A 22788-nucleotide genomic window follows, 5' to 3' on the forward strand; every position below is an offset into this window, starting at 1 on the left:
TAATAAGTAGTAATAAAAACATAGATTATTTAGTGGCATATTCAGCTCAAGTTCTATTCATTGCACTCATGTTGAACGCAGGGTTATTCTGTCCCTTTAAAGTAACACTTGTGCCTATTCCAGGTTTCTAGTTCAGTCAAAATTCAGGTTTCTAGATCAGTTCAGAGACTGCAGGAATGTGTCACATCCAGGATGTTGCAATTTCCTGATTCAGTTGAAATGAAGAATGTAAAAGTGTAATGAACCAAAGGCAACGTAGTTTTACTTTATATAACATTCACTATAGAACAAACTATGTTTATTGCATTATAGGTTTATGATTTTATAGCTGCACAACATTTTTAAACAGCAAAAGTAAAACAGTAGACTTTGTTGTAAAGAATAAAAAATTAAAATAAAGAGTCAAAATATTTGAACTACAGTACAAAGCAAACACAACTTAAGATTCTATAAAACATACAGCCCAATAAAATGCCTGCACTGGTAGCTTCTTCCACCCTAGTGATGTAGCCAAGAGGCAGTGGGGAGAGGTGCTGTACAGTAGGAATGATGACATTGCTGGCTTGGAGGCACACAGACGGGCTTATGATGCTGAGCCTTGACTGCCATGACTCATATTGGAGGGTGTATTTTTATTGGGAACGTATTATTATTAAATGAATCACTGAAAAATATGGAGGAATCCAACATAAAGGAGACCTGGAATTAACATCAGCCTGGACTTGCCATTAAATCCAGGGTTCCCTTAGCTGGTTGCATCTGCACATGGGGCTGACTTGCATTTAGTAAGTGCATACTACTGACATTATTATGGTGCATGCTGGAAATGCAATTATTCACAAACAAAAATGCAAACATTTGCAAACAAAATCAGGGGCACTGCTGCCATGAGATGAGTTGAGAAACTTACCTCAGGCAGCAGCACCCCGCAAGTTACTAGGGGCAGTAAAAAGCCACTCCTAGTAACTTAAAAGAGTCAAAATTTAGATTTTTAAATTGGAATTTAGACTCTTCTGCTGCAGAGTGCACTCTTGCATGGTGGCACCAATGTGTGCACTGAGCCCTGAGGCGGCCCTGCTCTAAATATATATATATACACAACGATACACAAGTATAAATAAAAAAGCATTGAGTTACAAGAAGAGTGCTGGTCTGAACTTGTGAATCTATGTTTTACATGGGCTTAAATGGGTTAGTTAGAAAAACGTGTTTTTCCTATACTTTCCATGACAAATAAAACAATATTTTTTATTTTTGTTTTGTTATAAATAAACTCAAATGAAATCAGTGTTTGCAGCTCCTGGAATCAGAAGAGATAATGTAATGGCAGATAATACACTGTGTATAATTAGTCCTTTACCCTAATTGCTTCCTGTGTCTCAGGCTTTCAGATAAGGCCTATGGTATACAGAACATCTCTGCTGCTTATGTCTCCTATCATTCATGTGAATGTAAACCCAAAAAGCACCGAAATGTGAATATCAATGACAGGAGGCATGATGGGTTGGAGTATTGGACACTTCTGTGCCCTTGGCCTTATCTGTATGCTCTGACACAGGCAAGGATCACATGAAAAATTAAAGTGGCTTCAAGTTAACATTTCTGCGCTTTAGTATTAGACATGAAAACACCTTAAACCCAAGAGCCAAGGAGCTTTGGGCTGTAAATACATTTACCTGGGCCCACCTTCTGTGAATGGGTTTGGGTTTCAGTGAAGCCTGAACACTTCAGGGTAGTTAAGGTCAGATATGAGTTATATTTTTTAAGCTTCATTTGCTAACCTGTAATTTGTAAATCTGCGTTCAGATGCTATCTGTCTATTCATTTAGCCGTGGCACTTCGCCTATAAAGCAAATAAGCAATCTAGCAGAGCCATTGGGGATGGAGTAGTTAGATGTGAAGCGGATGGCGACAGACTGCCTTTAGTAGAATGAAAAACAGGAACAGGCAATAAAAAAAAGCAAAGCCTTGTGCTTGGTATAAATAACTGTGGCTCTAGTCCCTGTCACTGCAAATTATTCCATGTAATCTGAAAGCTGCTACAAATTGATTCTCCTTATTTTAACATTTACCTGCCCTATTCTGTAATTGTAAACAAACAACAGAAAAGTGCAATATTCAGTGAATGTCTGTGTAATGGAAATAAGAGACCAGTTCTGCAGGTAGAGTGGCATATCACATGGCATACAGGCCACACACTCTAACAATAACTCCTATGGATTTTCTGCTGCAAACAATCAAATATAGATTAATATTAAACATACAGGTGCCACATTGATAAAATGTAGAGAGAGGATTACTGGCATTGCTTAGAGGTCTAAGCTATCAGAATCAATAAACTTCTTCCAGTAGCGATCCATTATGTGGCATGGTAGAAACTCATCGTTATCGAAAATTAAAATATCCTTTATTCTAAACACGTGAAGCGGTTCTTTCTGTATACTGGAACTCATGCTGGGCAAAGCTGCAACACAAACCCACATAAGTTATTGTATTATGCCAAGGAGCTGAACAACCTATATATTATTACTGGTGATTTCAGTTCTGTGCCCAGCTGCTTAAAGGGACAGTATACACCCTTTACAATATACCGGTAAGCTGAAAGAATTGCCTATTGTTTTAATTAAGAAACATCTATGGTTTCTGTTATTTCTAGCACTAAACAATAATATGAAACATGTTTTAGTTTAGTAATTCCTGTTACCCCAGAATTTTGAAAGAGTCCACTGAGAAGGCCCCCGTTAATGAGCTGCTCAAAGACTGCATGTTAGGTAAAGGAGAGCTTTGTTTGTTTAAAGGAATACTGTCATGTTTCAAAACACATTAATAGAGCTTCTCCAGCAGAATCCCGCATTGAAATGTATTTAGCATATATAATTTTGAAGTTTCACAGCTATGTGACCTGTGTTTTGTGAAACTTCTGTCACACTTTACTGCTGAGCTGCAAGTTGGAGTGATATCACACCTTTCCCCCTCCCCAGCAGCCAATCAGCAGAAGGACCAAAGGAGCAGTTCAGTTGCCTATGATAGATCTCTTCTATGGCAGGTAAATAACCACTCTGAAATTGCTTTTCCCCTGCAAAAACAGGAGTCACCGGTGGAAAGCCCTTCGCATCACTTTGGTTTTTGTTCAGAATACGGAAGCGATGCGAAAGACTTTCCCCCTTTATAAAGGAAGGGGAAGGTAAGTTCAGTGTATATAGCCCAACTTTAAATTTAATGCTTTATAATGGCAAAAACAATAAAGAAAATACTGATTTTCAAATGAAAACAATAGGCAGAATGTAATATCAACACAATATCAACAATATCAAGTCCTATTGAATGTGCTCATTGTTAACAAAGTGTTTTTAGGTATAAGAACTCCGAGTCCCTTAAATTACAAGAGAGGTATGAACCTGGTGTTTCATGGATGTGAAAATTGGAAAATTAGACCCTGTGATGTTACTGAAACCTTAGCAGCACTAAGTGATCTGGCCATGGACGTCATTAGAGGTTAGCACTCCGTTACCCACAGTCCAACATCACAGCAGCACATTAGCTACTCACACTATAAACTCTTTCATATAGCAGAAAGTGATATACTGTATTTCAGCACATTTCTTGGCCTAACTTACTGGGATTCACAGAATACTGTGACATGAATTTGTACTTACCTGCCGCCTGGCTGTCTGAAGTAGGCTGTAGAAATTCTCTACTCATAGGGTCTTTCTGAAGAATACAACTTTTGAGGTCTTTTCCACAGTATGTAACCTAAAAATCCAAAAACATAAGCTGTATATGAAATTATGCCCCACTTAAAAAACAAACTTGGAGAAAGAGTATGACTAAAAAAAAAAAGAAATCATTTATTAGGTTCAATGCTTCTTCTGTGTGGTGAAACAATTATATTGCACGGAAAACACTTTGGGTCCTTGACCAGACAGGGAAATAGAGAACCCTTGGGAAGCTGCATCCAGCCCACATGCCTCTAGCTGGCTAGCCCATGGTCAAGGATCCAGCCAGTGACTGTAGCAGAACAGATAGTTTTAACGTTGCCATTCAAAGATCCAGAAAGTGTCCAAATATGTACAAGGTATTGAAAGACAAAGAAATGTATAAAGAGATTTTTGGAGTAATTTAAGAAGAGCAATGCAGAGTGCAAAGATGAAAAAAAGGCTGCAAACTGCCATGCGCGTGAAAGACAGACAGAGCTTATGTCTTTATGCCCTTTCCTGTTCACAGAGTTGTAAAGAGCCTTTTTTTTATTTTACAATTTACAGTTTTTACAATTCTTTGGGGCTACAGAAACATACATTGGACTGATAAGTCAAGTCTTCTGGAGAAGGATAATGTAGACTTAAACCTATTTTCAGGACATCACACAAGCTTGCAGGTAACTCGCCAATTAAAGGGCTATTTAAGACTGCCTCCTCTTATACTCTGTGCTGGATCATTAAGCCTTCAAATATTGTCCACGGTATTCAGCAGATTTCCCTAATATATTCAAAGTTCCAACAGTTTAGTTCCTTAAACATTGTGGAAGGTTCGCCACTCCTACTTCAAAACACTTAGCGCTATGCATCTCAAATATAGATCTAAAACTTTATTGCACAGCTTGGCTCTCCAGTGGATTCTTCTATGTCTATTGTCCACAATACTTGGTTGTGTAAGTGACTATGATCCTGCCTTGCCCTTAAAATCCATCTACTGACTTTCTCCTTTCTCCTAGACAGGCTTAAAGGGACAGTAACACCAAAAAATGAAAGTGTATAAAAGTAATTACTATATAATGTAATACTGCCCTGTACTGGTACAACTGGTGTGTTTTCCTTAGAAAGACTACTATAGTTAATATAAAGAAAGCTGCTGTGTAGCCACGGGGGCAGCCATTTACAGGAGAAAAGGCACAGGCACATAGCAGATAACAGATAAAACACTATTGTATTCTACAGAGCTTATCCGTTATCTGCTATGTAACCTGTGCCTTTTCTCCTTTTTTCCAGCTTCAATGGCTGCCCCCATGTTGACATAGCAGCTCATTTTTATAAACTATAGTAGTGTTACTGTAGCAAACACACCAGTTTTACCAGCACAGGGCAACTGTACATTATATTTTAATTACTTTAAAATGCTTTCATTTTTTGGTGTTACTGTTCCTTTAATATTGCCTGCTGCCAGTCCTGACCTCTTGCCTGCCTAATGGGCCTGTTATTTCCTGTGGTCTGCCCTGACCTTATGCCAGCCTTATGGACCTGTTACTGCTGTCAGCTATACAGTTTTACTGACCTTACAGGCAAAGAGCTTATCAGAAAAACACATAGATAAGGGTTAGGTAAGTCAGGGCCTACATCAATCAGCTTATATATACTCAATACACAGTAAGCAGAAATCCATCAGAAGGGATAAAACATGTACAGTACAATCCAATATAAGCACAAAAGCCCCAACAAAACCAGTAAAATAAATCCAAACTAATTATGCTTAATTATGTCGTCAAGTTATAATAAATGCTTTGTGATGTCACGTGCCACATGACTCAAGATAACTTGTGTATTATAAAATATAATGTACACTGTACCCTCTGTATAAGCATACTAAGAGTCATGCTGAGTTTCGTGATCTGTATAAAAGCACCTTTATATAAACATTGAACTTCACAGCGGCTTCTAATAGCCTTATATTTTACAATATTGGGTACAAATGATACGCCTTCAAAAATCCAAACAGTTGAGCACGCACTTGTTGAGCACCAGGACAGCAGATTTAAAAGGTTCCAAAAGCTTTATTCATGGCAGAACCTTGCAACAATATCAGTCATGATTATGACAGCCTGTGGTTTTCATGGCTTTGCTACAACCCACTGCAGATTTAATAAAGAACAAGATAAAAAATGACAAACCTTGTTGATTATATACTTCCAGCTGATGGAGATATTATTTCCTAGAATTGCTTTTAGCCAGTGGGCTAATTCGAGATAGATCATACCGGTACTGTCCTTTATCGTACCATCTGGCAAAAGACTGGCTTTGTGACTATATTCCTAGAGCAATTAAAAATGCAAGTGGAATTAGACATTAAAAGGACACATATTACATGAACAGGTGATATTAACAATCATCCAAGCATTGTATCAGTGTAAATTGCACAAGTGCTCAGAAGATAAATGTCTATGCTTTTAATAAGTAATACACTGGTTATATATTCCCTTTAAGGCAGAATTGTCAGACAAAAGCTGTTGTTGCACTGACACCTCTAATTTATATGTAGTAATAAGTCAAATCAATTGGCTGTGTTTCTCTAGTCATCCAACTGGCTTTCTCATTTCAGAAGTCTTTAAGAAAAACACAGCAAGTCCAGTTGATTTGACTTATTACTACAGATATACCATGACCTGGATGAATGAGAACCTTCACAGATACACCTTATTGTTTATGAGAAGCCTTAAAACCACAGCGAGGTGCCAGCCTATGAAAACTTTGTGTGTGTATATATATAATATGGTATTATGACTTGTCAATTTTACCATCATAACCCTGTAACTACAAACCCATTTTTAAAAAATATTTATACTTGCATAGTTACAAAATTAGTAGTGAAACGGGACCTGAGAATGTGCATTGAATAATCCCCCATTTTTTGTAGGCTTGTAGCTACTATGGCCAGATGATTTGCACTTCCATTGTACTTGTACATTTTGCTTGGCCTTGGTGTGCTCCCACACTCACACAACCCACCTTTTTGTGTATTTCTCAAACCAATAGCGAGCAAATGTGCCCTAGTACAACCTAATTTATGCTTGTACTCCTCTTGCAGCAGGATAAGTTAATGAATGACAGGTTGCCTTATGCCCATTTGTTGTCTGCTTTTGCACACAACACAACCCTTTAGGGCTCTGGCACAGGGGGAGATTAGTCGCCCATGACAAATCTCCCTGTTCGCGGGCGACTAATCTCCCCGAATTGCCATCCCACCGTCGACAATGTAAGTCGCCGGTGGGATGGCACACGTTGCGCAGGCGATTTTGGCAAATCGACGAAATTGCCTCGCAAGGCATTTTCGACGATTTGACGAAATTGCGCCGCCGCGTGTGCCATCCCACCGGCGACTTACATTGTCGCTGGTGGGATGGCAACTGATGGCAACTCGGGGAGATTAGTCGCCTGCGAACAGGGAGATTTGTCGCAGGCAACTAATCTCTCCGTGTGCCAGAGCCCTTAGTCAGCCACTTACATTATCAAAGGGCTTGATTTATGTCTGATATGATCCCATATCAGTTGTGCAAAAAGAGTATTTCTATTACATTACAATACACAGAAATGTTTTTATGTATCAAAAATTCCTCTTCCCTTTATATTACTGCGCATCATTCCCCCAAATGCAAATTTGAGTGAAGTGATTGATGTTATTTGCCTTGGGAACAAACCACAGCACTGAAAGCAATGACATCAGATCATTTACCACTAATTTAACATGGAAAAGAGATTGTAAGTCCGCTGGGACACTTGATCCAGTTTGCAGCTCTATGGAGATCAAGTCACATGTTCTATTTCATTTTTAGATGATACACTAATTTGTACATTTCCCATGACAGTGTCACTTTAATATCCTCTACACATTTCTCGCCCTCCCCCCCACCCAATGCTCCAAATCATTCCTTCACTGCGCCTATAAGTTATTCTAGCAATCATATTTATTCTCATAAAATATGTCAGGGCCTACTTTGACTCTAAAGCTGGTCCCAGCGTGAGTGAACGTAATGTGTAGTTCATGCAGCAAATTGCCATTGACAAACAAAAATTAGTCCAGAGCATTTAGCACTAAAAGAAATTACAAATGCATTTAGCCAGGTAGCTACTGTAGTGGTGGTGGTGCACAAAGGACGGCTTTTCCACTCGGAGAGTTTTTCACACTCTGTGGCCCAATATATAGCCATAGCACCATTGTAATACAATTTGTGTGCGGCTCCTATTTTACTTGCTACTATTTAACCCTGGACACTAGAAAGTAATGCCGTAAATAACTACTGGGTGTCTCTCCAGTAATTGCTTTGTTAAGAAGGAACACATTACAGTAAATACATGAATATCTATAATGGAGCATAATGCCTCAAGATGGCACAGAGAAACACCGCTGTCTACAAAAAGGTGCTCTATATTTTAATTTAACCTTACCTGTAAAAACACAGTTTTGCATCTAAAAGCAATTCTATGTTAGGTATTTATCTTAGAACGTCACTACCTGTATTTTAAACTCTAAAACGTCTTCTCCTGGCTTCAGTTTCCCATTTTTTATAAGGTCTTTTATGTGAACTTTATTAGGCCTTTGTCGTATTGCTCTCCCTGTATGACTCTTTGCTGTGGATAGGCTCTCAGATCTCTGAACAGGATTGCTTTGGACAGAAGCAACATGGCTTGTGGATGCTTGATCTACCATTCCATGATGAGGTTTCCCCACACTTGTCAGGTTGTTGACTGAAAACCAGGACATTTTTTCTTTCTGGTGGGAGACCATGTCCGCATGATGAGTATGGGAATGTTCTGTGTGAGGCATCTGGTAACTGTGTCTGACTGGATTAGTATTTTGGACCATAGTTTTTCCTGTTTCTTTAATAATTAAAGTGCTGGTTACAGGTACTGGATTAGTAGACATGCACAGTGTATTTGTAAAAGCTAAATGCTCATTTGTCACATTCTGCAGGGTTGAAGGGCTGCTGCTAAAAGATGAGCCTAAATCTAAAAAGGCATTTTCTATTTCCAATGACTTTTCTTTTAACCGTTTGCCGTTTGCTGTGCTTTCTTTTGCAGTAACAACATTAGCAGGGATGTCTCCTATACCAATGGATCTCATAAGTATCTCTTGCAATGTGTTGTTTTCCAAGTCTGGTGATCCAGATATTGCTGGTACCACAGTTGCCTCGGTGCTTCCATTAGCAATGCTGGCATCCAGCCCTGCACTAACTGACCATACTGCAGGCATCTGATTCCTTCCAGGAGACATATTACAGGAATGCAGAAATGAGCTTTGCTCTAGCCTATATGCATCTGATTTCTTACTTTGCTTATGGGCAGCTATTTTCTGAGACACTTCCTTTTGCTGGCAAACAACTTGCTGAAGTATGTTCTGCCTCGCTGCCAGCTCTGCTATCTTCTCTCTTAAGATCCCTTGTTTAAATGAATCAACAGAGGCCCTTGTGAAAAGAAACAGAAGTCAGTATTAACCGAGTCCTGGAAGTAACTTTTTCCTGCTGCTACTCTCTATTATATGACAATATCTTTATCAGCCTATAATGTATTTATACTTAATTACCTAATTTGCAATAAATTTATGATCACCTCTTTCATGAGACCAACATATGTCCATCAATCTTTTACTCAAGTAAACCATACCTATTTGTTACGGACCTAGAGCAAGGTGAAAAACACTCCTCTTGTCTTTTGTTCTTCTCTGTGTGAAAAACATTACTTGCCATCTTTTTATAATGGTATCTAACCTATATGTAAAGAGTTATCATAACACTCACTTCTAAAAAACAAACCACACTTTCTGAGTTTTTGTTTAAGTAGTTTATTTGTTCCATCCACACCAATTATGTTGCCATCTCTGTGTTCTTTCCAGCTCATTAATGTCCTTATTACTATTGTTATTATTATTATTAAGGAAAGGATCACAAAACTGCACTTCATTATTAAAGGAGAAGGAAAGGCTAATAAAGAGTTAATCTCAAGCTGCAGGCATACCTTCAGTTGTCTCAATAGTGCCCTTACGTCTCCCCATATTTCTCCTGTTCAAAAGATCTGAAGCCAAACAGGAACAAAAAACGCGGAGCTGTGTATAGAAAGTTCCCATAATGCCTCACTCCTGCACAGACATGCAGACCAAACTGAACATGCTCAGTTAGTAAGACTATGAGTCAGCTTCCTGCTGATTGGCTCAGATCCACATTCCTAAGGGGGGGGGGGTGAGTTATTAGCATTCTTGAGTGAGGGGGGAGCAGGAAAGAGCAGAGAACAGAAAGCTGCACAGGAATTACAGACACAACTAAGCTTTTTTTCAGAGAGGCCAGTGCAGCGTTTCTGTGAGTGCTTATGGCTGTATTTACATAGACCTTTCTGATAAAGCTTACTTAGTTTTTACCTTTCTTTCTCCTTGAAGATAAAGTTGTACCAAGGATCTGGTGAGTCAAAGTTATGTCTATCAATGCTAATTTTCTATACAAGAGAGAATGTCAGCTTTGCTAGACACTGACTGACACTGCCTAGAGTTGCAAGATACTGTATATCCTCCACATTAACCCCCAAATCAGTTAAAGGGGTGGTTCATCTTTGATTTTAATCTTTCTAGCTTTCAAATGCGGGTCACTGTCCCCAAAATGCAACAAACACTATTGCTCTGTGAGGCTACAATTTCATTGTTATTGTTACTTTTAATTACTCATCTTTTACGAAGGCCCTATTCTATTCATATCCCTGTCTCATTTTCAAACCACTGCCTGGCTGCTAGGTTAAATTAGGCCCTAGCAACCCAATAGCTGCTGAAATCCCAGACTAGAGAGCTGCTGTATAAAAAGCTAAATAATTAAAAAACCACAAATAATAAAAGATGAAGACAGTAAACCCAATCACATTTAGTGTATAACATAAAATGTTTATAACATCATTTAGTAATTTGCTGCCCAGTTTTACAATTAATTCAAATCATTCTAGAAAGTGGAAATATCCTGCATTCCAAATACTAATGCTAATAATTTAAAGAAAAAAACACAAACAATAAAAAAATGTTCCTTAGAATAGTCCCATCTATAACATACTAAATGGTAATTTGAACATAAATTTTCACTTTAATTGTAAAAGTTTCCTACTGTATCCAGTGCCGATTCTGGGGCAGCTGCCACCCGAGCCAGCAGCCCAGATGCCACCCCCTCTCTCTACAGCTCAAAGCTTAGAAATGTAGTGTTGATGCGGGTCAAGAGGGAGCCACAGCACTAGTGCAGAGAGTGCTATTGTGCTCTTTCCCCTAACAGAGCCAAATGTTTATTTGAAAAACTAAAATTCAGCTCTTAAATTTACCAGAGGCAGCTTTTTGCCTTCTGTCTGCTCACTGCAATTGAGGCAAGGTTCTCACCTCACCTCATGGCAAGAGCGGCCCTGGCTTTATCAGGTATGAGTGACACATCAAATGTATTTGAGGGTCCCAGTCTAAATAAAGCTTTTCTTGGGGAAGTAGGGTGCACAGAACAGTGACATATATTGGTGTCCCTTGTCAGACCTTTTTATTAAATACCAACAAAAATCTTCATGTAAGTCACTAAAATGAAAAATGTTCGGGTTTCTAATTTTAAGATGTTGTACCGTGTTAGCCATTGAAAAAATGCAGAAAATATAAGGTTAGGTGATACCTTTTATTGGCTAACTGAGTAAGTAAAATTACGAGTTGTCAGAGCAACCAGGCCCCTTTGTTAGGCAAAATACCACCTATCCTATCCAATCACCTAACCTTATATTTTCTGCAGTTTTCTATTTGAACTGGTGCCTATCTAGGTTTAGAATGAATCCCAATGTCCTCCCCAAAGCCACGTTTATGGGATATCTTTTCAGTTGTCCATGCTACTGGGATTGTTTCTTTTACCCTTTTTTGAATCATATACTATACAACAGAATGTATTTTCTTTAAATTTAAGAGACACACATTTCTAGCACTAAAAAAGTAATCACCGAAGATGATTTTACCTGTACCTTTTTGCAAGAATTTCTCTTTCATTCTTCTGCATTTTGACTACATCATTTAAATTAGCTTTAACCAGGCACGTTTCTTCTGTAAATACATAGCAGCAATACATAATACTGGCATTATTGTTTGGATTTTGGCACAAGTCTCTCTCTTCTGCTTATTTACTAACCACAAAGATTATTTCTTCCAAAGGTGTCAGTATAATTATCAAATGCAATGTCATTATCATTATGTGGGGAGTCAGGTATTGTAAATACAATGATCAGTGCAGTGCATCTGTGTTTATGCTAACTCAGGGCACAAGGTTCTAGAACTGATCATATAAGTATGTATCCTCACATATGTCACATATATCTAAAAAGTGTATACATATCATTAATTGCAATAATAACCCCAATAAAAATAGCCTTTCTATAGAAAGAGAGAGCCAATGTTAGCAATATTAAAAAATATTTTATTATTTGATGGTATTTATCTATACAAGAATAGTGATGACTGAATCAGCCCCGTTTCCTTTGCCTAAAAATGTGCGAAACAACAGCAAAATTCAGGGTCAGACTGGGGGCTGGTACCCCAGGGGCCCCACACCCACTTAGGAGCCCATAACAGCCCACTAACCCAACAACAGCTCCTTCCCCCCCCCACCCCGTGCGTACCTTATACTTTGCCACAGTAGGGGGGAGGGAGGGAGGGCAGCGGGGGAGCGGCAGGTGAGGATCACGTCTGGGACCCACCAGGGATCTGTCTTCTCAAAAACCTCATGTATAACATAATTAAATGGATAGAGACTGAATACCCATGCAAAGCTTTAAAAGCATTTCTTGCTCATTAGCCACATTGGCCTAGAGACCCTGATTCAGTTCACCAATGTTCTATTCATTCCTATGGGATTTTCAGAAGCTTATTTATCAGTGGGTGAAAGTTAAAGTTCACCATTTGATAAATGCACTTCCCACAGGAATTAACAGAACGTGGGTACGTTTTTATGCATTAAGCTTTAAACTTACATTTTGATAAATGTGCCCCTTAGTGTGCATATAATCGCTGCCTTGCTTGCTGTAAAGTTCTTAGAGCCCCATGAGGCTCAAAAAAGCCACATATAAATGATACCCTTACTAATGCAATCATTCTACCTCAAAAGTGCCATAATCCATTAATTTGCATTTTGGAATAAAAAGTGTCTGTAAAAATGTTGTGGGTACAAAAATTAGCCACTTTTACTTTTTAGTAACAATTTTGGAACATTTTCGGCAGAGGTGGAAAAATTATGGAAAATTGGTCTGTGCATAAGTCAGCGCAAATACACAATTTTTACAACATTTTCCTTTACCAACATTTTTGTGAATTCAACCAAATGACTTTATTTTTAATTTTGGTCCTGTAAGTATGTATCCTCACATATGTCACATATATTTAAAAAGTGTATACATATCATTAACTGCAATAATAAAGCCAATAAAAATAGCCTTTCTATAGAAAGAGAGAGCCAATGTTAGCAATATTAAAAAATATTTTATTATTTGATGGTATTTATCTATACAAGAATAGTGATGAGTGAATCTGCCCCGTTTCCTTTGCCTAAAAATTTGCGAAACAACAGCAAAATTCAGGGTCAGACTGGGGGCTGGTACCCCAGGGGCCCCACACCCACTTAGGAGCCCATAACAACCCACTCACCCAATAACAGCTCCTTCCCCCCCCCCCCCCACCCCGTGCGTACCTTATACTTTGCCACAATAGGGGGGAAGAATTGCAGCGGGGGAGCGGCAGGTGAGGATCACGTCTGGGACCCACCAGGGATCTGTCTTCTCATCTAATAGCGGACACAAGTGATCTGTACACTCATGCCTCATCAATCAAAATGGTGCACCCTGTCCTGCTCATAAAACAATATCTAAAACTCCAAATATTATAATATATATATTGCACTTCATTGCAATAAAATAAAGGGAAATTTGCAGTTGATGCACCTTTATGATATATCCTTCAATACATTTATAATATTTGGGTAACATTTCCCAAGATTATTGGTCAACAAAATTCTTAGCAGGAACAATAACTAAAGAGGGTACAGTGGCCAATATCTATATAGGATTTCAGTTTACCTGCATCTAATGGTGTCAGAATTTCTTTTAACAAGAGTTTTCCTTGTCTATTGTTTGTGTCTTCTGAAGTGTCTAGAGTATACAGAAGCTATTGGGAAAAAAATAGCAAACATTATTGCTAGAAATAGCTTACTACTGTATAAAGCAATATGAATTTACGCTAAAAAAAATCCTTTTTTGAATTACATGTAGTAAATCATTGTGATTTATGTGTTAAGTTAAAACCAATCACACCACAGCCACAATACAGGATCAGTTATACGGAATGTTTAACCAGGTACAAGAAATAAAACTTACACAATACAGGTATGGGGCCTGTTATCCAAAATGATTTCTGTAATTTGGATCTCTATACCTTAAGTCTACTAAAATATAATTTAAACATTCATTAATTCCAAAATGAATGTTTTGCCTCCAATAAGGATTATTGGTTATGGTCAAGTGCAGGGTACTGTTTTATTATCACAGAGAAAAAGGAAATCATTTTTAAAAATGTGAATTATTTGATTAAAATAGATTATATAGACGACTGCTTTCTGTTATTTGGTGTTTTCTGGATGATGGGTTTTGATAGCAAAACCCATACCTGTATATATCAGAATATGACATCCGAACATCAGTTTATCATTAGATTCCAACCTAAAACAACTCTATAAACTCTATAAATCATAAAACTTGTAAAAAATCAGAATAATCACATAACTACAGCATCCCTTTAAATGTATAAAATACCTTCAAAACTAGTCAATCAATTATGAAACTCCACTCTTAGGGGGCCCATTCATTAAAGTACGATGGCCACGAATCCAAAAAAATCTATTTTTTCTAAAGTTTAGATCCGTTCATACTGTTAACGTTAATATTGTACGAAAAAGTTGTACTGTTCGCAACAATAACAAAAGTTTCAGAATTCATTCAAGCTTGGGTATCTTTTGGCCAGGTTGGAGCTGCAGAGTGCCATTGAGTCCTATGGGAGACTTTCCTTGGGCCGGGTTGGAGCTGCAGAGTGCCATTGAGCCCTATGGGAGACTTTCCTTGGGCCGGGTTGGAGCTGCAGAGTGCCATTGAGCCCTATGGGAGACTTTCCTTGGACCGGGTTGGAGCTGCAGAGTGCCATTGAGCCCTATGGGAGACTTTCCTTGGGCCGGGTTGGAGCTGCAGAGTGCCATTGAGCCCTATGGGAGACTTTCCTTGGGCCAGGTTGGAGCTGCAGAGTGCCATTGAGCCCTATGGAAAGCTTCAAAAATCATGCATTGAAGTCGCACCGTTTATGACCCTTCGGATATGAAAGTTTCATAACTTTCGGATCAGTACCGTGATTTTTGCCAATCGTACTTTTAAACAACCGAAATGGATAAATGGGCCCCTTATTATTCCTTTTTGTAAATTGTTATGCTTTAATTACTAAATACTATAAGATATTTAGATACTTACAAAAATCTAAAGATATTTAATATGATAAATAGAAAATAGATATAAATATTTATCTTGTACCGTTCCACATCTTTCTCTAGTTGGATTCCGAGGAGTAACCGAAGACGCATGAGAATTTGCTTTATCTTGCATATTATCTCCCTCTGGAAGAAATTATAAGACTGATCAGTTTTTGCAGTTGCATAGGTGCCTTAACATATCATTCATGTATCACATTAATTAGGCTGTCTTAAAGGGGAAATCCACCCAAACAGAACTTAAGCTTTTTGAAAAGTAAACAAGTGAAAATTATTTTTTTAAATACACACGTTTAAGACAAGGAAAGGTAAAATCACTGTGGGGGGAGTCAGTTTATTAGGCTCCTTTCCTCCCATGATTATAACCGCTGGTTTAGGAGGGGTGTTTCTATCGCCTTATTACATAGCAAGAGAGGAAGCAGACCCCACGGTCCAGGCCCCCCTCCCCACTTTCACGACTGTGGGGTCTGCTTCCTCTATAGTTACGCCTCTGGGTACCGCCATGGCTAACTTTCCTACAATTCTCCCTGTGGCCCCAGGCACATGTTCACACACTGTAAAGACCAATTTCTAGTTTCTGAGTTCTAAATTTTACTCTACTGCATATACACAAACTGAGGGACTTCACTGTAACCAATACAAAACTGAGGCACAGCGATCCCTAGAATACAACCCTGGGCTAGAAGGTAAGGGACTAGAATAACTGGGGGTGGGCATCAGGGCCGGAGCTAGGGGTAGGCAGAAGAGGCAGCTTCCTAGGGTGCAACGATTGGGGGGCGCCAGGCAGGAGCCTCTCCTGCCTACCCCTATTCTGTGATCTGCTTCTATTCGCTTTGCATCGCACATCGCCTCCCCATCCCCGCGCTCGAATTGAGCACGGGGGGGATGGGGTGGTGCGCGATGAAGGGGTGAGGTGACCGACCGAATTGCCTAGGGCGCCTGGCTCGGCCCGTCCCTGGTGTGCGTCTAAAAAGTTTGCACCCTTGCACCCTCAGGTTGATAGCTATACTTTAAGTAGGGAGACTTAAGGAAAATACACCAGGCAAAGCTGTGCTGGAATCTGACAGCCCATATTTAGGTATATTCCATAGATAGTGGAATATACCTACCTAAGAGATAGCTGGTGGGCATGGGGGACATAAGGGAGGTGGAAGTGAGAGGAGGGTGGGCGTGGAATGGGACGGGTGGGCAAGATTTTTTTTTTGAAGTGGGGCACCATGCAGTCCAGGAATACCAGCTCTGCACAATTAGTTTCCCATCAATGGCCCAACTTAAAGTGAAGCTTTAAAACATATGCAAATATTGTCACTACCCAATCAAAGGATTTTAAAGGACATGTAAACCCCCCACAATTTTTTTTCAATATATCCTTTATTTTCCAACAGATAAAGCAAGGGGTACAGAAGGCAAGAAGGGAGAGGGGATTCCGTAAATAAGCCTTTACAGCAATCCAATGCAACTGAATAAAGTCTTGAGAACAAGGATGTATCTGGCACAAACGGTAGTCTAATTTTTTGTTTCGTTATATTGCCATACGCGTTACTGGCTTTGTCATCTCACATTATCAGCTCTGGGAGGGTAATTTTAGTTTTAAAAAGGTAAGCCAGGGGTCCCAGATTTTCCAATATAGCCCACTAGTTTTATGTAAAATGTGTGTCATTTTAAGATGGGGGACTTATCGATTCCCAATTACGGGGAATCAGTGTTTTCACTGCATGGAGTAAATGTGGTGAAGGTGAGTGTGCCAGAGAGGACAATATTCTTTCGGGGATCATATTCGGAAGGATCATTGAATCTGAGCTGTTTGTGTACATTTTTTGAGCTTTACTGGGGTGTAGTGCCACCTAGTGGCTAATCTATAGTTATCTATCTCCCGTACCCAGACTGCTCTTGTAGATTTGTGTATTGTATTTAAAATTCTTTTCCATGTCCGCTCATGAATTTTCACATTTAATTCCTTTTCCCATTCTATCTGAAATGGTTGTTTATGGATAATTATGTTTTTTAGAAGCAGTATATTATATAATGGTGAGATTGGTTTGTCTATCAGGTCTAAACGATCCAGAATACTTCCCCAAGTTGTAAGTGGTCTGTTCCAACCTAATTCCCTTTTTGATAGAATATAGTGATGGATTTGGTGGTAGTTCTGTCCCCACCATTTTTGTATGCCAGCTAGGGGTATTACCTTGTTGTTTTTTTATAAAGTCTATTATTTTAGTAGGTAAGCCATCTTTTGTTAGCCATCTTTTGTTTGCCATCTTTTGAAAGTACCTGTATCCATACTAGGGGTAAAGGAGGGATTCAATATCAGTGGTTGTAGCACATATACCTGTAGTATGTAGTTAACTTCATCACTTGCCTATTTTTAAACCACCACTTGAAGGTTGGTCCTGATAGGGGGTGTACTTTCACTGGTTTGCTAATTAGGGATAAGACTGATCACAGATAATTTGTGAGGGGTGCTTCGGAGTTAATTTGCTCCAAATCTACCAATGTTTTTTCACCTGCCCAGCTTTTAATACAGGTGAGTTAAATTGCAGCATAGTAGAGCTGGGCGTCTTGCAGTGTTAGGCCTCCTCTCTCTTTAGGGAGGATCAATTGTTTATATTGAAGTCTTGAGAGTTTGCTTGCCCATACAAACCTCATTATTATTGGTTTCAAGTTTTTAAAATAGGCCTTAGGTATTGAAATCGGGAGGGTTTGTAAGAAGTACAGGATATTTGGCATTGTGAACATTTTTACTGCTTGAATTCTACCCATCCATGAAAGATTATCATGGATTATTATGATGTCTATCCCAGGATTCATTCAGCTTTAATATAGAGTGACGTAGGTGTGGGTAAATATATTGATATAACTTTGTTAATTCTGACGGTATCTGCACACCTAAATATTTACTGGTTTCTTTAGCCCATCTGCACTCTGCTGGAGAAACAAGTTTTTTTCCCTGTCCTGAGCTCTGTTTAACCATTAGGAATGTTGCCCACAATAAATCTCTGCTACAGTGAGCAAGTCATCTTTGCAAAATGCCTTTCCTCCTGCAGCAACTTGGCATGGTCTTAGCATTAGCCTTACAGGTCACAATCCAAGCAGGATTTTTACTAAAGTAAGTTCTGCCTGTGTAAGCCTGCATTCTTCATTGAAGTTTGCTGTTTGCAGATGTAAATGTCACTGATGACTAAAGAGGGAAAATGGCTGTCGGTTAAAAGCTGTTATTTGTTCTAGGAAAATGTGATTGTTCTGGCGAACATAGGGGATATATGCAATACAAATGGTGTGGTTTGGGTGGGGGAAATGTGCCCAACTTATATACATGGAAGGAAAATGTAGGAATTACAAGTCCAAGTCCTTTACATACCAGATATTTCAGATACATTTTCTTGGGAGGCAGTCTGCAAGGTACGGCTGTAGGATATTAGCAGCTGTGTCATTCCTTTACTGCAGGATTTATCAAAAGCATTTTCTTGATTTTCATCTTTCTCAAAGGGATCTGCCCCAAACTCAAGTAAAAGCTTAGCAGCCTATAAAAAATATCATAAATTAAACTTTTGTAAAACAGATAAAAAAGGATTTGATTGATCACATAGACACCTAGTAACTTAAATGTTTGCAATTCTGTTCAACCTCTAACCAGACAGAACAGCAGGGGGCACTGTTGTAAGTCACGTTAATTAAAGAAAAGTGCCAAAGTGCTCAGAGGAACAATCTGGGCAATTTTAAATTGATACCCTCTTTCCGTCTAAAAATAATTATGTATACTTTATATTTTTTGGTGTAAATGATTGACAAAACAACTTTACAATTACAAAATAATGCATAGATTACTGATTTACTACACCATGAACAGTCAGATAAACAGAAGATGCACCTTATAATGGTTCCCCATGACAGCATCATGGATGGGAAGAATTCCATCGAGTGATTTACTGTTTACATCAGCACCTGCATGAAGCAATTCAACAATAATATCCGTAAAGCCCTTACAGGACGCCTCGTGCATTGCTGTCCAGCCTATAAAAAAGTAACGAGTCAATAATATGACATATTCCCCAAATAACTGCAATGATAAAGTTTAATATAAAGTTTTGCTCAGCAAGTTTCTACATATTTTGAAAGAGCATTTGGAAAGAATTTGAAATTTATTTAAATGCAGTGACATTAAAAAGTAAACAATTCATTTATTTAGATAAAGATGTATGTGCAGTTATATTTTTATGTATTATTTTTTATTCTGTCTTGAAATTTGCTATGGTTAAACCAGGTCTTTCTTCCTCACCTGAACTTCATCTGAGATTGACAACATCTAACTGATATATTGTAGAACTGGTTTGTACATTTTATCAGTTAAGCACACTGCTTCTTACTGTATTTAATGTATTTTAGATGCCACTACTTGTGCCCCTCACTGTATATAGTACTTATATAGTTAATATATGTAGTTATTGTTTAATTGAGGCTAATGGCACATGGGGCACTTTTTCCAGTGTGTGTAAGTCACCCGGAATCAGTGCTGTCCAACTGGCGGCCCATGGGCCATATACCTTGTGCAGCCCAGCCTCTCTCCCTCTCCCACTGTGCAGCGCCACCCTCCTACTTTTCTCTGCTCCTGGCCAAGGAAAGTTAACATTGCCTATAAGCAATATTATTCATGACATAATGCAACAAGTGGCATGCTGACCTCTTCAAAATCCTAAAACTTCCCATTGTGCTCTTCCTTGCAAACTTGTATTGTGCGCCATTTATTACATGGAGCAAGCAGACACACAGAAGAGCACACAGGCATATTTTTAAGAGCAGTGAGAGGTTTTAGACTTTCAAAGAGGTCAGCATGCCACTGGTGGCATTAGGTTATAAATATCCCTGTCTTTTAGGTGAGGAGAAATTAAACACTTTTCTTGGCAAGGAGGGGCGATTTCGGGAAATCGCCGAAAAAGCCTCGCGAGTCTTTTTCGGCGATTTGCGCGAAATCGCGCCGCCGCGTCTGCCATCCCGCCGGCGACTTACATTTACGTTTGCCGGTGGGATGGCAGGGGGAAGGCAACTCGGGGAGATTAGTCGCCCGCGAGCAGGGAGTTTTGCCGCGGGCGACTAATCTCCCCGTGTACCAGAGCCCTTAATGTTGGGCAGTCTCTTGCAGTTTGGCCTCGAAAGTAGGTGTGGTAACATCAGCATGGCTTTAAGCGGCTGAAGGTTAAAAACTGGGCCTGGACAGCACTTGATTCCATTATCGGCCCTCCAACACATAGAAAAATTCCAGCCCTTGGTTCCAGAGAGGTTGGACAGCCCTGGCCCAATTATTTGGAGGCAGTATAGGCAGTTCTGCCTGTTTGATTGGCTAAAATTTAGGACAGTACCAGCAGTGCTATTAGTTCATGGAGGCAGTATCAGTTCAGGAGGCTGAATCCTCCTGCAGAGGTGTCAGGGAGCTGTTATCTAGTTACCTGCCCACCATTGTTCTGCTGTTCAGCAGCTGCGGGGGGGGGGGGGGGGGAGGAAGGGGGATGATATCACTCCAACTTGCAGCGCAGCAGTAAAGAGAGACTGAAGTTTATGAGATCACAAGTCACATGGCTGTGGCACCTGGAAAACTAAGTCCAGCCCCATGTCAAATTTCAAAATGAAATATAAAAAAAATCTGTTTGCTTTTTTAAAAAATGTATTGCAGTGTAGAATTAAATGATACGTTTTGAAAAAAAAATGTTTTCCCGTGACAGTATTTCTTTAAATACAGAGAAAGACAGCTGACCTGCATTATCTTTTTGGTTCACATTTACTCCAGCTTTAAGTAGAATTCTCAGGGAGGCTAAGTCTCCTTTTTTGGCTGACAAATGGAGCTGTGTTTCTCCCATATGGTTTCTCTTGTGTATATTATGGAGGGTATTTTTGTATATACTTTGTTCAATAGATGCTGAAAAAAGGGAAAAAAAGAAAAATTTTACATATAGATCATTTCTACACCAGGTATATACCATTATTTATTATAAGTCATTCCTGACACCTTCTGGCTGAATATAGAACCTCAAGTATTGTAAGAGCAAATTTTAAATGTAAAAAGTATATGCTATAGGAGAGGTGGTAAGTGCATATATATTGTGACACTTGAACCTACAGGGGGATCTGGTTCAGTGTCTTAGGGCCGCTTCCCACAGTCTTTTAGGGTAAACATAGCAGTCACAGAGGTTGCTCTCTTAAAGGCAAGTGCCAGCAGTTTATTTTGTTACAAAACTTCAGTAACAAACACAAAATAAGAAACAGGAAAATAAACCCTTGCACCAGAGCGCTGGCTAAATACAATTGGCAGCCTAACTACAGTTGGGTGGCTTTTCCAACTCCAACTTAATAGAAGCAAACAAAATCAGAAATCATAAGTACCTTTCCCATGCAGCGCAGCTCCTGCTACCTGTGTAGTGGGGAAGAGACTCTCCCTCCCCCCACTGGAGTCTTTTTAAAAGGCTCTCAGCTGCAGCAATCACCTTGCAGCTAAGGTCTGTATTAAAGGGCTGGGTTTGTGATTAATTATTCCATGTTCCAGGGTACCAACTATGCAAAACCCTGGGAGAAACATATCGTCCATCTACAACTAACCCAGCCATTTTATTACACATCCCCCCACCCAGCTCTGCCCTAGAGGGGTGAGCGACCATGGACATTAAGGAATATAACCTTGAGAGCCCATCAGCATTGCCTTGTTTAATTCCAGCCCTGTGTTCTACAGTGAAACTGAAGGGTTGCAAACTCAGGAACCACCTAGTAACCCTTGCATTTTTCTCTTTGTTTTGGCTCATCCAAGTAAGCGGGGCATGGTCTGTAATGAGCCTGAACTGTCTACCCAAGAGATAATATCTTAGGGATTCTAGAGCCCATTTTATGGCTAAACATTCTTTTTCTACAATTGAATAATTCCTCTCCTGGGAATTAAGTTTCCTACTCAAGTAGTAAACTGGGTGCTCCTCACCATTAATCTCCTGTGACAGAACAGCTCCTAAGCCGACATCTGAGGCATCTGTTTGCACAATAAATCCCTTCCTAAAATCAGGTGCCACCAAAACTGGATGGGCACAGAGGGCTTCTTTTAATTTGACAAAAGCTTCTTCAGCTTCTGTTGACCACCGTACCACTACAGGGGCTTTTGCTTTAGTAAGGTCAGTTAAAGGGCTGGCAATAGTAGCAAAGTCAGGTATGAACCTTCTGTAGTAGCTAGTTAAGCCCAGAAATGTCCTGACTTGTTTCTTGGTGGAAGGCCTTGGCCAATTTTGAATAGATTCCACCTTTGTGACTTGTGGTTTAACTAGTCCCCTTCCTATTGAGAACCCCAAGTATTTGGCCTCTTCAAGCCCAATAGTACACTTTGCGGGATTGGCAGTTAAACCAGCATTTCTAATTGAGTCCACCACAGCCTGAACTTTTGCTAGGTGTGATTCCCAATCTGTGCTATGAATGACTATATCGTCAAGGTAGGCAGCAGCATAACGACCATGGGGCTTTAGAATTCGGTCCATCATTCTTTGAAAAGTTGCTGGGGC

General features: G+C 39.4%; 1 protein-coding gene across 3 annotated transcripts in view; it reads right to left on the minus strand.

Moving 5' to 3' along the window:
- Nucleotides 1–240: 240 nt before the first annotated feature.
- The window catches only part of ankrd31 (ankyrin repeat domain 31), a 30025-nt gene continuing 7477 nt past the window's right edge, over nucleotides 241–22788 (minus strand). For 2 of the 3 annotated variants that reach the window (XM_031893777.1, XM_031893787.1), the window contains 10 exons: nucleotides 21012–21173; nucleotides 19134–19276; nucleotides 18624–18786; nucleotides 15309–15391; nucleotides 13815–13902; nucleotides 11709–11793; nucleotides 8221–9169; nucleotides 5882–6022; nucleotides 3657–3753; nucleotides 241–2464 (listed from right to left, as the gene is read on the minus strand). In XM_031893777.1, coding sequence (XP_031749637.1) covers nucleotides 2310–2464; nucleotides 3657–3753; nucleotides 5882–6022; nucleotides 8221–9169; nucleotides 11709–11793; nucleotides 13815–13902; nucleotides 15309–15391; nucleotides 18624–18786; nucleotides 19134–19276; nucleotides 21012–21173 — 2066 coding nt within the window. In that variant the 3' untranslated portion in view covers nucleotides 241–2309. The remainder of the gene's footprint in view (nucleotides 2465–3656; nucleotides 3754–5881; nucleotides 6023–8220; nucleotides 9170–11708; nucleotides 11794–13814; nucleotides 13903–15308; nucleotides 15392–18623; nucleotides 18787–19133; nucleotides 19277–21011; nucleotides 21174–22788) is intronic. The other variant, XM_031893782.1, reaches the window with a different exon arrangement.

The sequence above is a fragment of the Xenopus tropicalis genome, chromosome 1 (genome assembly GCF_000004195.4).
Source record: "Xenopus tropicalis strain Nigerian chromosome 1, UCB_Xtro_10.0, whole genome shotgun sequence".
Lineage (NCBI taxonomy): Eukaryota > Metazoa > Chordata > Amphibia > Anura > Pipidae > Xenopus > Xenopus tropicalis.